The 15,206-nt window shown below is 43.1% G+C and overlaps 1 protein-coding gene across 1 annotated transcript in view; it reads left to right on the forward strand.

Annotated features, from left to right (window-relative positions):
• Positions 1-670: 670 nt before the first annotated feature.
• Positions 671-15,206, forward strand: part of LOC122930550 (zinc finger protein 585A-like) — a 140,955-nt gene continuing 126,419 nt past the window's right edge. Inside the window, exons 1-2 of the mRNA XM_044284033.1 lie at positions 671-711; positions 2,850-4,280. Of these exons, the coding sequence (XP_044139968.1) occupies positions 678-711; positions 2,850-4,280 (1,465 nt within the window). The 5' untranslated portion in view covers positions 671-677. The remainder of the gene's footprint in view (positions 712-2,849; positions 4,281-15,206) is intronic.

A 15,206-nucleotide genomic window follows, 5' to 3' on the forward strand; every position in this document is an offset into this window, starting at 1 on the left:
GAGCGGAGAGGTAAACTTTTCTAGATTTCTCTCCTCTGTATTGTATTCTGTAACAAGTCAGACATCGGGAAGGAGAATCCATCATAGGAAGTGATAGGAAGAGTCCAGGGTCCTGGAGAACGGCCTCCAGACCTTCCAAGTGATGGAGAACCTAAAGATCAGGCCCCAGTATGGTGAGTGATGTGTCATGTGACCAGGGACCAATAGTCATGTTGTAGGAGCCATGAGAAGGTAAGTAGGCACATTGTACCAGGAGGAGAGGGCCGGAGGAGAGCACATGGCCCCTGAAGGGTTTATTCCCTAAGTGTCTCTCTCCATCCACAGGAGTACACAATAATGAAGAAGACATCGGGGGACTGTGTGACTCCCATCATCCATCTCCAGGAGTCAGGAGGGCGGAGCAGGACCCCTCCCACCATCACAGAGTCTCCCCCTCACCCCCTGATACATGAGCAGAAGATCCTAGAACTCACCCACAAGATGATGGAGCTGCTGACTGGAGAGGTGACACTGCTGGGAATGCTGGGAAATTCTCCAGTAACAGCACTGGAGGGGTCTGGGTGATGACGGTGTCATTGTGTTGTCAGGTTCCTATAAGGTGTCAGGACGTCACTGTCTATTTCTCCATGGAGGAGTGGGAGTATATAGAAGGACACAAGGACCTGTACAAGGAGGCCATGATGGAGGAGCACCAGCCTCTTATATCACAGGGTAAGAGCCGTCATGTGCAGTGTATACACGTGTGTGCAGTGACATGTAATGGAGGAGCACCAGCCTCTTATATCACAGGGTAAGAGCCGTCATGTGCAGTGTATACACGTGTGTGCAGTGACATGTAATGGAGGAGCACCAGCCTCTTATATCACAAGGTAAGAGCCGTCATGTGCAGTGTATACACGTGTGTGCAGTGACATGTAATGGAGGAGCACCAGCCTCTTATATCACAGGGTAAGAGCCGTCATGTGCAGTGTATACACGTGTGTGCAGTGACATGTAATGGAGGAGCACCAGCCTCTTATATCACAAGGTAAGAGCCGTCATGTGCAGTGTATACACGTGTGTGCAGTGACATGTAATGGAGGAGCACCAGCCTCTTATATCACAAGGTAAGAGCTGTCATGTGCAGTGTATACACGTGTGTGCAGTGACATGTAATGGAGGAGCACCAGCCTCTTATATCACAGGGTAAAAGCCGCCATGTGCAGTGTATACACGTGTGTGCAGTGACATGTAATGGAGGAGCACCAGTCTCTTATATCACAAGGTAAGAGCCGTCATGTGCAGTGTATACACGTGTGTGCAGTGACATGTAATGGAGGAGCACCAGCCTCTTATATCACAAGGTAAGAGCCGTCATGTGCAGTGTATACACGTGTGTGCAGTGACATGTAATGGAGGAGCACCAGCCTCTTATATCACAGGGTAAGAGCTGTCATGTGCAGTGTGTACACGTGTGTGCAGTGACATGTAATGGAGGAGCACCAGCCTCTTATATCACAAGGTAAGAGCCGTCATGTGCAGTGTATACACGTGTGTGCAGTGACATGTAATGGAGGACCACCAGCCTCTTATATCACAGGGTAAGAGCCGTCATGTGCAGTGTATACACGTGTGTGCAGTGACATGTAATGGAGGAGCACCAGCCTCTTATATCACAGGGTAAGACTCGTCATGTGCAGTGTATACACGTGTGTGCAGTGACATGTAATGGAGGAGCACCAGCCTCTTATATCACAAGGTAAGAGCCGTCATGTACAGTGTATACACGTGTGTGCAGTGACATGTAATGGAGGAGCTCCAGCCTCTTATATCACAGGGTAAGAGCCGTCATGTGCAGTGTGTACACGTGTGTGCAGTAACATGTAATGGAGGAGCACCAGCCTCTTATATCACAAGGTAAGAGCCGTCATGTGCAGTGTATACACGTGTATGCAGTGACATGTAATGGAGGAGCACCAGCCTCTTATAGCGGATCCTTTTCCATTCAGAATGCATTAGTGCAAAACTGATCCGTTTTTGACCGCTGCTGAGAGCCCATGACGGATCTCACAAACGGAAAGCTGAAAAGCGAGTGTGAAAGTAGCCTAAGTCGTTGGTGTCTCAATAAAATGTGAAACTATTTGTAGTAAAATTCTTGTCCGGCATCGGCTTTAAATTGCTAGATGTGACCATGTTGTCCATCACTTCAGCGATTATCTGCTCATCCCCTCCAGACTGAACGTGTGACTTCTAGCAGTAACTGCATGTCCCAGAATGTTCCAGCTGCAGTAGAGCGTGTTCACACAGGGCACATTTATTGTAGACATTTCCATGTATTGGGTTGTTTCTGCAGCAGGTGCATGGATTATTACAAGCCACATTCAGGGCAGCGGGACAGTCACAGAAATGTCTGCAGCTGATCTGCTCTGTGTGAACTTGCTGGTAGATAACCAGTGACTGATCTGTGCTGCTCTTATAATCTGTCCAAAAAGGGGGATTATGAGGTTCCACATATAGAAACAACAGGCAGGTTCTGCAGGGGCGGGGCTTACGATGCTCCAGTGTTTCTAGACATGGTCAGGCTTTTCACATTTTTTAGTTTTGTTAAGTCATTATTTACTGTATGTAATAAAAGCCATGACCTGGTGTAAACCAGAATCCTGGACTTTGTCAGGAAGTTACAGAAGCTTTGTAAGGCTGGGATCACAAGTGCAGTGTTTTGGCCAAAGTCAGGAATGGATTCCAAATGAATGAACACTTCTCCTTCCTATTGGATCAACTTCCAGACAAATTGGAATGTTATAAGTTTGTCTACTCTGTAGTTTGCACACAAAAAACTTTAAAACAAATTTTCATTTTTATCTGAACAGAAAATCCCAGTAAGAAATGTGAAAATGTCATGTTACCACTAGATGAAGATATCCTGCAGCGCTCTTCAGGAGAAGACCTCATTACCCTTAATGTACATCCAGGACTTCACAGTACAGATCTGTCATATAATCCTCCTAATTATGAGGAACCTTCTCCGGACCAATCACAGATTGTTACCGCAAGTACAAGTCAGAAAAGGATTAAAAGGCTTCATTGTGGTAACGAATCCACAAACGGCTCGGGACTTTCTTCACACCGAAGACGTCACAAAGGACTGAAAATGTATTCATGTTCAGAATGTGGAAAATGTTTTACACGGAAATCATATCTTGTTTTACATGAGAGAAGTCACACTGGGGAAAAGCCGTATTCATGTTCAGAATGTGGGAAATGTTTTACACAGAAATCCAATCTTGTTATACATGAAAGATGCCACACAGCCGAGAAGCCATATTCATGTTCAGAATGTGGGAAATGTTTTACACAGAAATCCAATCTTGTTTTACATGAGAGAATTCACACTGGGGAAAAGCCGTATTCATGTTCAGAATGTGGGAAATGTTTTACACAGAAATCCAATCTTGTTACACATGAGAGAATTCACACTGGGGGAAAGCCGTATCCATGTTCGGAATGTGGGAAATGTTTTACACAGAAATCAGATCTATTTATACATGAAAAATGTCACACAGGAGAGAAGCCATATTCATGTTCAGAATGTGGGAAATGTTTTACACAGAAATCCAATCTTGTTACACATGAGAGAATTCACACTGGGGAAAAGCCGTATTCATGTTCAGAATGTGGGAAATGTTTTACACAGAAATCAGGGCTTGTTACACATGAGAGAAATCACACAGGAGAGAAGCCATATACATGTTCAGAATGTGGGAAATGTTTTACACAGAAATCAGATCTTTTTATACATGAAAAATGTCACACTAGGGAAAAGCCATATTCATGTTCAGAATGTGGGAAATGTTTTACACAGAAATCAGGTCTTTTTATACATGAGAAATGTCACACAGGAGAGAAGCCATATTCATGTTCAAAATGTGGGAAATGTTTTGCACGAAAATCATATCTTGTTATACATGAGAGATGTCACATAGGAGAGAAACCATATTCATGTTCAGAATGTGGGAAATGTTTTACACAGAAATCCAATCTTGTTTACCATGAGAGAATTCACACTGGGGAAAAGCCGTATTCATGTTCAGAATGTGGGAGATGTTTTACACAGAAATCAGATCTTGTTTACCATGAGAGAATTCACACTGGGGAAAAGCCGTATTCATGTTCAGAATGTGGGAAATGTTTTACACAGAAATCAGATCTTGTTAAACATGAAAGACGTCACACAGGAGAGAAGCCATATTCATGTTCAGAATGTGGGAAATGTTTTTCAGATAAATCAAGTCTTCTAAAACATAAGAGGAATCACACAGGAGAGAAGCTGCATTCAGAATAAGAAAGATGTTTTTGCTTCTAAAGCCATAATTAGGCGTCATTAGTGAAGTCACACAAGAGAGAAGCCATATGGCCGCAAAATAACGAAACAATATTTCACTGGGTCATAGACATTGTTTTCATTTCAGGTTGTATATTTGGATATAAAAGCTTAATAGATGTCACATAACGGCTTCTATAAAACATCTGATAAATCCTGTTTGGGAGACATATATTCTGTTCATGACTTATATTTTAAACCTTACAGTTAACCCTTTCCGCCCCGGAGGGTTTTCGCATTATCGTTTTTTGCTCCCTACCTTTCCAGGACTTTTGTATTTCTAAGTTTTCATAGCCGTATGAGCGCTTGTTTTTTGTGGGACAAGTTGCATTTTCTAATTCCACCATTTAATATTGCATATGATGTATTGGGGAGATGGAAAAAAATTCCATGTGGGGTGCAATGGTAAATATAAATATCTCCTCCTCAGAATTGGCAGTCTTGTAGGCATATAAAGAGTAGACTGTCTTCTGTAATTGTACACAACCTCCACCGAGAATCAAACAATTCCACAATGCATGAAGAACCTTGCTGAGCCCTGGAAATAACCGATAGTGTGTGTCCTTCACTTTCACCTTCTATGTGCGTTGTTTAGAAAAGGTATGTTTTCTGTCTGTGACCTTCAGAAGATTGTTCCTGCGCCTCTTAATGCCCTACTGGTATCTTGGGTAGGCGTTACCCCAAACGCCCTTTCCGCCTCCTCAACCTCTCTGTGCATCCTGACATCCTCTGCTTTAGACCTATACTTATGTGCACTAATGGACTTAATCAATAGCCCTCTCAGATGTGCTTTCATAGCATCCCATACCGTATGAGGAGATGACGTGCCTGTATTAAAAGTTAAATATTCTTTAAGGGATACAGTCATATTTGTCAGGTCCCCAAGAATTTGCATCCAAACTGCATTGCATTTCCATATTTTCGGCCCTATTCTAGCCCTCCCAATGTCCAGCTCCACTTCCAGTATGGAATGGTCTGAAATCGACCTGGGGAGATAATCGGAGGAACTAACAATCGGAAACATCCCATCATTCACCAGTGCTAAGTCTATTCTAGATAAGGTGCAATATGGACGAGCTACATGAGTAATTGTGTACTGTCGGTGCCTGAGTCTCCATACATCCAGTAAACCCACCTCTGTGATGATATTGCACAGTGCCGATCCACCCGGGGATCTTCCAGATCCCTCCACCCTACATCTGTTCATCCAATCGTCCGGTGTACAGTTGTAATCTCCCAACAACATCCATGGAATTCGAGAATATTTTCCCACATACTCAAGGATCACGCTCAGCAGGGTCGACGCAAACGGCGGAGGAATATATAATGCAATCATCTGAATGCCTTCCACATTGCATAGTAGATAAACAGATCTTCCCTCCTCCTCTAAATATTCCTTAATGCATTCAAATCTAATGTCCTTATGTCTAATATACTTACTCCCCTGGAATGCGAGGATAACACCGCATGAGCAAGCTTTTTTAACCAATGTAATGTATCCTTGGTTAGGTGCTTTTCTTGTAAACAGCAGATAGCTGGCTGAAAACGCAGTAGTAATTGAAAATACTATGACGCCAGCGCGTGTCAGCCATACCTCTCACATTCCAGCTGAGTATCCTAGTCATGCGTGTCATAGTCTTGATATAAACCATAAGAGTGATTCTCCATATAATGTGATGATAACCCTATACCTATGTTGGAGTGAGTACCTCCCTCTCCCTCCAAAACAGATTTATTCCAACAGGAAGAATTTTTAAACAGCTCTTCCCTAGGGGTCTCCTTAGGCTACTTTCACACTTGTGGCAGTGTGATCCGGCGGGCAGTTCCGTCGTCTGAACTGCCCGCCGGATCCGCCGATTTGGATGTAACTGAAAGCATTTGTGAGAAGGATCCGGATGCGGATCCGTCTTCAAAATGCTTTCAGTGTTACTATGGCACCTAGGACGCTATTAAAGTCCTGGTTGCCATAGTAGGAGCGGGGAGCGGTATACTTACAGTCCGTGCGGCTCCCGGGGCTCTCCAGAATGACGTCAGAGCGCCCCATGCGCATGGATGACGTGCCATGCGATCACGTGATCCATGCACTTGGGGCGCCCTGACGTCACTCTGGAGCGCCCCGGGATGCCGCACGGACGGTAAGTATGCTGCTCCCCCACTCCCCACTACACTTTACCATGGCTGCCAGGACTTTAGCGTCCCAGCAGCCATTCAGAAAAAGCTAAACGTCGGATCCGGCAATGTGCCGAAACGACGTTTAGCTTAAGGCCGGATCCGGATTAATGCCTTTCAATGGGCATTCATTCCGGATCCGGCCTTGCGGCAAGTGTTCAGGATTTTTGGCCGGAGCAAAAAGCGCAGCATGCTGCGGTATTTTCTCCGGCCAAATAACGTTCCGGAACTGAAGACATCCTGATGCATCCTGAACGGATTTCACTCCATTCAGAATGCATTAGGATAAAACTGATCAGGATTCTTCCGGCATAGAGCCCCGACGACGGAACTCTATGCCGGAAGAAAAAAACGCTAGTGTGAAAGTGCCCTTAACTCGAATGCCCACCTTTTGAAAAAGCATATTTAACTTTGCAATATATAACTGCTCATAAGAGCAAGATATGAATTAGAAACTCTTCTTGAGTTGCACTTTTAGTGCACTACTCACGCCCCTGTTACAGAGGAACCAACATATTATCTATATTCGTAAAAGTCCCATTAGTGGAAGCAGCAACAGATGAAATGTCCCTCTTTACTTTGCATTAAAAAAAAAAAACAGGGAAACAAAGAAAGAGACCACACATAATACATTAAGAGCAGGGGCGTAGCTATAGGGGGTGCAGAGGTAGCAGTCGCTACTGGGCCCAGGAGCCTGAGGGGGCCCAAATACCCTTGTGCTGCATAAGAAGACACATAAAGCACTGAGAGAAGGGGGGCCCAAGTCTAACTCTTGCACCAGGGCCCATGAGCCTTTAGCTACGCCCCTGATTAAGAGAGTAAGTTCCTAGAGAGCTTCTTCTCAGTCATCCGTATCTCGCACTTTCAATTGATTTTCATGGCAGTCCAACCAATGTGCCACCTCTTCTGGGTCCTCAAATAACTTGGTAGATCCCAGCGCCACTACTCTCAGTTTGGCCGGCAATAACATGGCGTATGGAATTTGTAGGCTCCTAAGTCTCTTCTTGACGTCCAGGAACCTTGCACGCTTCTTCTGGACCTCTGTGGAATAGTCCGGGAAGATGGAAATTTTTGCTCCATTGATGACCAGGTCCACGTTGTCCCGTGACTGCTGCAGAATGGTATCCCTGTCATTAAAGTGTAGTATTTTGGCCAGGATAGGTCTCTGTGGCCTCCCTGGAGGCAGTGGTCTTGTGGGTACCTGATGTGCCCTTTCTACAGCATATAATGAGGACAGACCTTTATCCTGAAATAGCTGATGCAGCCATTTTTCAATGTACTCCGTGGCATTTGTCCCCTCTGTTTTTTCCAGGACCCCCACTATTCTGATGTTGTGGTGTGATCTATTTTCCAGATCGTCTGTCTTGGCAAATAGGGCTGCCACAACTCTTGCCGTCACCTTAACCTCCTACTTTGAGAGGTTTAGTATCATCTTCTATCTCTGACACTCTTTTTCAAGCTCTGATGTTCTTTCATTGATTTTGTGCATGTCATGCCTAATCGGGGATATATCTTCTCTTAGGCTGCCCATCTGGAGGTTAAGGGATTTTAGGGTATTATTGCAGCTACCGTAGCTACTGCTTTCATAATATCTTTAAGGGTAGGCTCCTTTTTAGTGTATTTATGAGGGGTTTCTTTGCCTTGAGCTTTTGTTTGGGGCATAGGGACCTGGTGGCTATGATTTTTCTCCCCCTCTTCATCTGTGGAGGTATCCTCCTGATCTGAGCAAGGAATTGTCTCCTGTCCCAGCAGCTTGTGACCAGTCTTTAGTCCCTTCTACCACCCTGGCATATTTACTGAGGCGCGCTGCCACGTCCGACTCACCTCCTCGTACTGTCCGTCTCCCTCCTCCATTCCGGCGCCATCTTGACTGCCCTTCCTTCATGCCTGGGCGCGCACCACTCTTCCCCCGCTTTGGCATGACTGCCACCACCACTCTTTGTTGCAGATGGATCCGCAAACTCCTGGGACTCCTCTGGTATGGTTCGCTGGCACTACTATTTTATTAATTTTTTGTTCAAATTTGGGTAGACCCTAAAACATTGGGAAATATAAAAAATAAAACAAAGAGAAAGTGCGCTGGAGTACAACAATGGCTGGGTGAGGACGATATACATGTCTATTCTGCACAAGGTACGGACAAGTCCTGTGGGATCCCTGCCTGGGTCATTTTAATAAACGTGAGCTTTTCCACATTGGCTGTGGACAGGCGGCTGCGCTTGTCTGTGATGACCCCCCTGCCGTGCTGAATACACGTTCAGACAACACACTGGCTGCAGGGCAGGCCAGCACCTCCAAGGCGTAAAGGGCAAGCTCAGGCCATGTGCCCAATTTGGAGACCCAGAAGTTGAAGGGGGCAGACCCATCAGTCAGTACGTGTAGTCGTGTGCTCACATACTGCTTCACCATGTTGCACGTCCCCGTGATGTCCATGATCCAATTGGATATCTTCTCTATCAACTTTCGATGTTCTTTTATGCGCCTACCATGGTGATCACGGGTAACGGGGAATCAGGGTTCAATGCCAGAGAGGAAGCATGAGAAAGGGATACCACACCCAAGGCAGGTCTATGGCTGCAATGTAATCGAGTGGAAATGTGGGACAAGTTATTGAAGCAGAAGCATCCAAGTTACGTAGAGGGAGCGCAGCAATTGCCCACTCCCGACTCGGGGATGTAGTGACGATAAATAACAATATAGGACTCTTAAGATGCCCTGTTATTGGAATGATTAATAAAAAATTACAGGGAATGTCACTGGGGTATTTTGGATTTGGAAACGTTAGACAGAAGAGGCCCTGCTGCCGCTTTGTTGACTCTTGATAACTTCTGACTTATTGCACGTCCCTGTGACGTCCACGATCCAATTGGATATCTTCTCTATCAACTTTTGATGTTCTTTTCAGCGCCTACCATGGTGATCACGGGTAGTGGAAAATCAGGGTTCCACGCCGGAGAGGGGACGTGAGAAAGGGATACCACATCCAAGGGAGGTCATTGGCTGAAATGTGATCGAGCGGAAATGTGGGACAAGTTATTGAAGTGGAAGGATCGAATGAAAGGAGGGGGCGCACCTCAATTTAAGACGAATTTTTGAAATTTAAGTCCCTGTCACCTATGCAGAGCAGGGGTTTTTCATAGGCAAAAATGGCAAACCAAAACTGGACTCAGAACAGCTTTATCTGAACAAGTACAAAAACTTTTATTGAACTCACAATAATAAAAATTACATATCCATACATATAGATGAGCAGCACAATGCCACACAGGATAACGTTATATGGTCTGTAGTAAAACAAATAACAATAAATAATCCCAAACCATGCAGGATGTATTCTTACACGGCTAACAGTCAATACAATATAAAGTGCATAGTGCAAATTGTGAACAATAACTAGGGAAAAATTACAGAAATCAATACAGACCAAGTCCTCCTGGATCCCTACACGTGTTTCGCGTTTTGCTTCCTCAGGGGATACTGATGGTGTGTGTTGCCTGTTCATATATAGTCTGCATGTTGATTAGAACATAAATCACCTGAACCTATCATGCAGGCCGAAAACCGGAAGTGCGGTGCGTTCCACGCTGGAACGCACACCCACTTCCGGCTCCGTCTGTGTCCGGACACTCTGTATAGCCCTGCATAACCATTCTACATCAAAGGGAACTTATCCCAGCGAGGACCGCAGTAAAACCAACAATTTTTATGCCCAGTATTCAGGAGTGTGGAAGGAGGCATCGGACGAAGATGCGGAGAGGGCCGCTCCACAAAACGGAACCGGAAGTCTGACATGCGGTCCACGGTGGAACGCATCAGCCGTATCAAGCCGAAGTGACAGCCACCCATAGTTCCGCCTTGGATGATGTCATCACACATGTAGATCGCCGGCCTGCTATGCGTTTCACCGTGGAGCGCAGGCAGGGCACACACTTCCTGAACACCGAGGTATCAATATAATGGCCAGTTAGTCTGATCTTGGAACTCTAACCAGTGTACATATGTACATGGGCATTCAAACCAAGATGGCCTTATATGCCTCAAGGGGGCACCTTAGAAATACTGGGGAAATATAAAATATATTACAAGGATAAAAAGATCAATATAAATATTATACATTAACCAGTTGGAAGGATCTAATACTAAACAAATAATGATATGTAGTAGAAAAGTGAAAAAAGAAGAAATACTAAATAAAGAGTGACCCATGCTAACATAAAAAGTGATAAAGTGCTTAGTGAAAGAAGGTGCAGAAAGGTGATAGTGAAAAAAGGGGGGTTTTATTATTATAAATATGTCATAAACATACAAATAGAATAGGGATATCTCCAATTCTAGATATGTAGCATAAGTGAAAACACCATTATTGAAATGAGATCCATTCAAGACCTCTCTTTAGATATCTCAAATCATGAGCTAATCTATTTATTCTGAGTGAATGTCCAAGTCGTTCCTGTGTTCCGCATAAAGAGTGCTCATATTAAAATTTCTTATTAGACCATTCTTCGATAAACTACATTATCCACGCCTCCCCAGAAAATGATGTCGGCCATACACATGCATGTATATAATAGGCAGCCTCACGGAATGGTGACCAGAAAAAAACCGATACATGATCCTATCAAAGCAGAAAAGAACAGAATTAAAAAAACATAAAACCAAAAATTTAAAAGGGTCACAGGTATACACATCACCTAGACCTACAGAGGAAATCACGAGAAAAAAATATGGAAGAAGATCCTTGCCCAAAAGGAGGTCAAATGGATTTTTGAATTGAACACTGTTATTCCATTGGGCCTCAATGAGGCCTTGAGTTTTTCGCCATTTTTGGGCTAGACTAATAATGTACACCAATATTATTTTTTTCTCGTGATTTCCTCTGTAGGTCTAGGTGATGTGTATACCTGTGACCCTTTTAAATTTTTGGTTTTATGTTTTTTTAATTCTGTTCTTTTCTGCTTTGATAGGATCATGTATCGGTCACCATTCCGTGAGGCTGCCTATTATATACATGCATGTGTATGGCCGACATCATTTTCTGGGGAGGCGTGGATAATGTAGTTTATCGAAGAATGGTCTAATAAGAAATTTTAATATGAGCACTCTTTATGCGGAACACAGGAACGACTTGGACATTCACTCAGAATAAATAGATTAGCTCATGATTTGAGATATCTAAAGAGAGGTCTTGAATGGATCTCATTTCAATAATGGTGTTTTCACTTATGCTACATATCTAGAATTGGAGATATCCCTATTCTATTTGTATGTTTATGACATATTTATAATAATAAAACCCCCCTTTTTTTCACTATCACCTTTCTGCACCTTCTTTCACTAAGCACTTTATCACTTTTTATGTTAGCATGGGTCACTCTTTATTTAGTATTTCTTCTTTTTTCACTTTTCTACTACATATCATTATTTGTTTAGTATTAGATCCTTCCAACTGGTTAATGTATAATATTTATATTGATCTTTTTATCCTTGTAATATATTTTATATTTCCCCAGTATTTCTAAGGTGCCCCCTTGAGGCATATAAGGCCATCTTGGTTTGAATGCCCATGTACATATGTACACTGGTTAGAGTTCCAAGATCAGACTAACTGGCCATTATATTGATACCTCGGTGTTCAGGAAGTGTGTGCCCTGCCTGCGCTCCACGGTGAAACGCATAGCAGGCCGGCGATCTACATGTGTGATGACATCATCCAAGGCGGAACTATGGGTGGCTGTCACTTCGGCTTGATACGGCTGATGCGTTCCACCGTGGACCGCATGTCAGACTTCCGGTTCCGTTTTGTGGAGCGGCCCTCTCCGCATCTTCGTCCGATGCCTCCTTCCACACTCCTGAATACTGGGCATAAAAATTGTTGGTTTTACTGCGGTCCTCGCTGGGATAAGTTCCCTTTGATGTAGAATGGTTATGCAGGGCTATACAGAGTGTCCGGACACAGACGGAGCCGGAAGTGGGTGTGCGTTCCAGCGTGGAACGCACCGCACTTCCGGTTTTCGGCCTGCATGATAGGTTCAGGTGATTTATGTTCTAATCAACATGCAGACTATATATGAACAGGCAACACACACCATCAGTATCCCCTGAGGAAGCAAAACGCGAAACACGTGTAGGGATCCAGGAGGACTTGGTCTGTATTAATTTCTGTAATTTTTCCCTAGTTATTGTTCACAATTTGCACTATGCACTTTATATTGTATTGACTGTTAGCCGTGTAAGAATACATCCTGCATGGTTTGGGATTATTTATTGTTATTTGTTTTACTACAGACCATATAACGTTATCCTGTGTGGCATTGTGCTGCTCATCTATATGTATGGATATGTAATTTTTATTATTGTGAGTTCAATAAAAGTTTTTGTACTTGTTCAGATAAAGCTGTTCTGAGTCCAGTTTTGGTTTGTAATACGTCATTGCTTTAGAACAGCGACTATACCGGGCGTTTGTTCGCTCTGCGTACATTTGGAATTATAGGCAAAAATGGGTTAATGTCACCCACCAATGGAACAGACGATTTTTTTAAATTTCGGTCCCTGTCACCTATGCAGAGCAGGGGTTTGTATATGGCAAAAATGGTAAAATGTCACCTGATCATGTAACAGATGCTTTTGCACCCTGCTCCCTCTTTTGCTGTGCTGATGCCTCTGTGCGACCACCGCCTCTTCCTCCAAACTACGTGTAGACAGGTCACTCGCATGACCTTGATTCTATGTGGGGTCTAGTACCTCATCATCTTCCACCCACTTTTTACCCCTGCCCTCCTTGTCGGTCTGCAGACTGCAGAAAGCCACAGCAGTTGGCACCTGTGTTTAGTCATCAGAGACGTCCTGCGGTGGTCTTCCCATGTCCTTATCTTGAAACATAAGTGGTTGGGCATTCAACTTCTAGTGCAGGGCTATGTGGATGGCCCACGGAAACCCTGCCAGCAGAGTCATCAAAAAGCATAAGAGACTGCTGCATGACTTAGGGCTCAGACTGCTTTCCTGAATTGCAAGGGGGTGAGTTAAAAGACAGATGGCCACGGGCTGTAGGTGCCAACTCTGATCTTTCAGCATGGGACTGGGTGGGAAACAATGTGAAGGAACTGTAGGCACTGTCAGCCCCCCAATCTACTATAGTCTGTACTTGTTCTGGCCTCACCTGATTCATACTGTCCGAAATGCAGTGTAGGCCGCAAATGTACTTTCTAGTGCAAAGCATGAGCATTTGTCACCCAACAATGTAAGAGACGAATTAGTGAAATGTATTTCACTGTCCACTATGTAGAGCAGGGGTATATCACAGCCAAAAATTGGTGAATGTCACCCGACAATGTAACAGATGAATTAGTGAAATGTATTTCCTTCTCCAATATGTAGAGCAGGGGTATATCACAGCCCAAAATTTGGGAATTTCATCAGACAATGTAGCAGATGAATTAGTGAAATGTATTTCACTGTCCACTATGTAGAGCAGAGGTATATCACAGCCCAAAATTTGGGAATTTCACCCGACAATGTAACAGACGAATTAGTGATATGTATTTCCCTGTCCACTATGTAGAGCAGGGGTATATCACAGCCCAAAATTTGGGAATTTCACCCGACAATGTAACAGGCAAATTAGTGAAATGTATTTCCCTGTCCACTATGTAGAGCAGGGGTATATCACAGCCCAAAATTTTGGGATATGTCACCTAATTATGTATCAGACAAATTAGTTAAATGATGCATTTGACACTGTACCACATAAAAGGTTAGTATATAAAATGAATATTAATTGAGATGTCGCACTAGGAGAAATGGACACCAACCCGGTGCACCTGTATAATTGAGACCACTCTCTTAATATATAGGATAAAAACTAAAAAGAATAACAAGAAATCGTGACCATGTGGTTGAAACAGTTAAAGGCTTTATTAATAGTAAAATAGATATTGATCAGCCAAATCGATGTTTAAAATTCGATTGAATAATCGATAATATTTGATAATATAGATAAAATAGTATTCGATGACACAGAATAATCGATTAGCACAAATGGTAAAATCAAGGCAATGTATTGTAAAATGATTAAATCGATGATCTCAAAAACCACAGTCAATGAATTATTCGATCTTTCTACCGATCATAGTCAATAGTGTTGACTTTTATCTTTTATTTCACATCTCTCAAGTCACCATTTGATAGGTTTATAAGGTTATAAAATTATGGATATAACATAAATATAGTGTTTTTATACTGGTGTATATTTTGTATATAGTGCTCCTCACTTATTATTATTATTATCAACTTTTTATAATGTATGTTATATGTTAAAACCTTTTATAATGTATACATTTATGTTTGTAGGGTAGATAATGGCTTGTGCTAAATGAAAAAGATGTAAAAAGAAGAAAAAGGAGAAAACGCATGGAAACCGCACCAAAAACGCATGGGGTGACCATGCGTTTTTTCCTTTAAGATAAACATGAGCTCAAGCCATATTAGTGGGTGAAATTGTATAACCATATTATATTGCTAAGAGCTATAAAACATCTCTTGAAAATTTGTCACTTTTGAGATTAAGTTTGAATAGCGAATTTGGACACCTGGGGTAATCGATAGACAGGATCTGACGTTTATAGGTGTGACCAATGAAACCACAGAAGATGCATTATATAAGAGGGGTATTGGCAGGGGT

This window comes from Bufo gargarizans, chromosome 1, assembly GCF_014858855.1.
Source record: "Bufo gargarizans isolate SCDJY-AF-19 chromosome 1, ASM1485885v1, whole genome shotgun sequence".
Taxonomy (NCBI): Eukaryota; Metazoa; Chordata; class Amphibia; order Anura; family Bufonidae; genus Bufo; species Bufo gargarizans.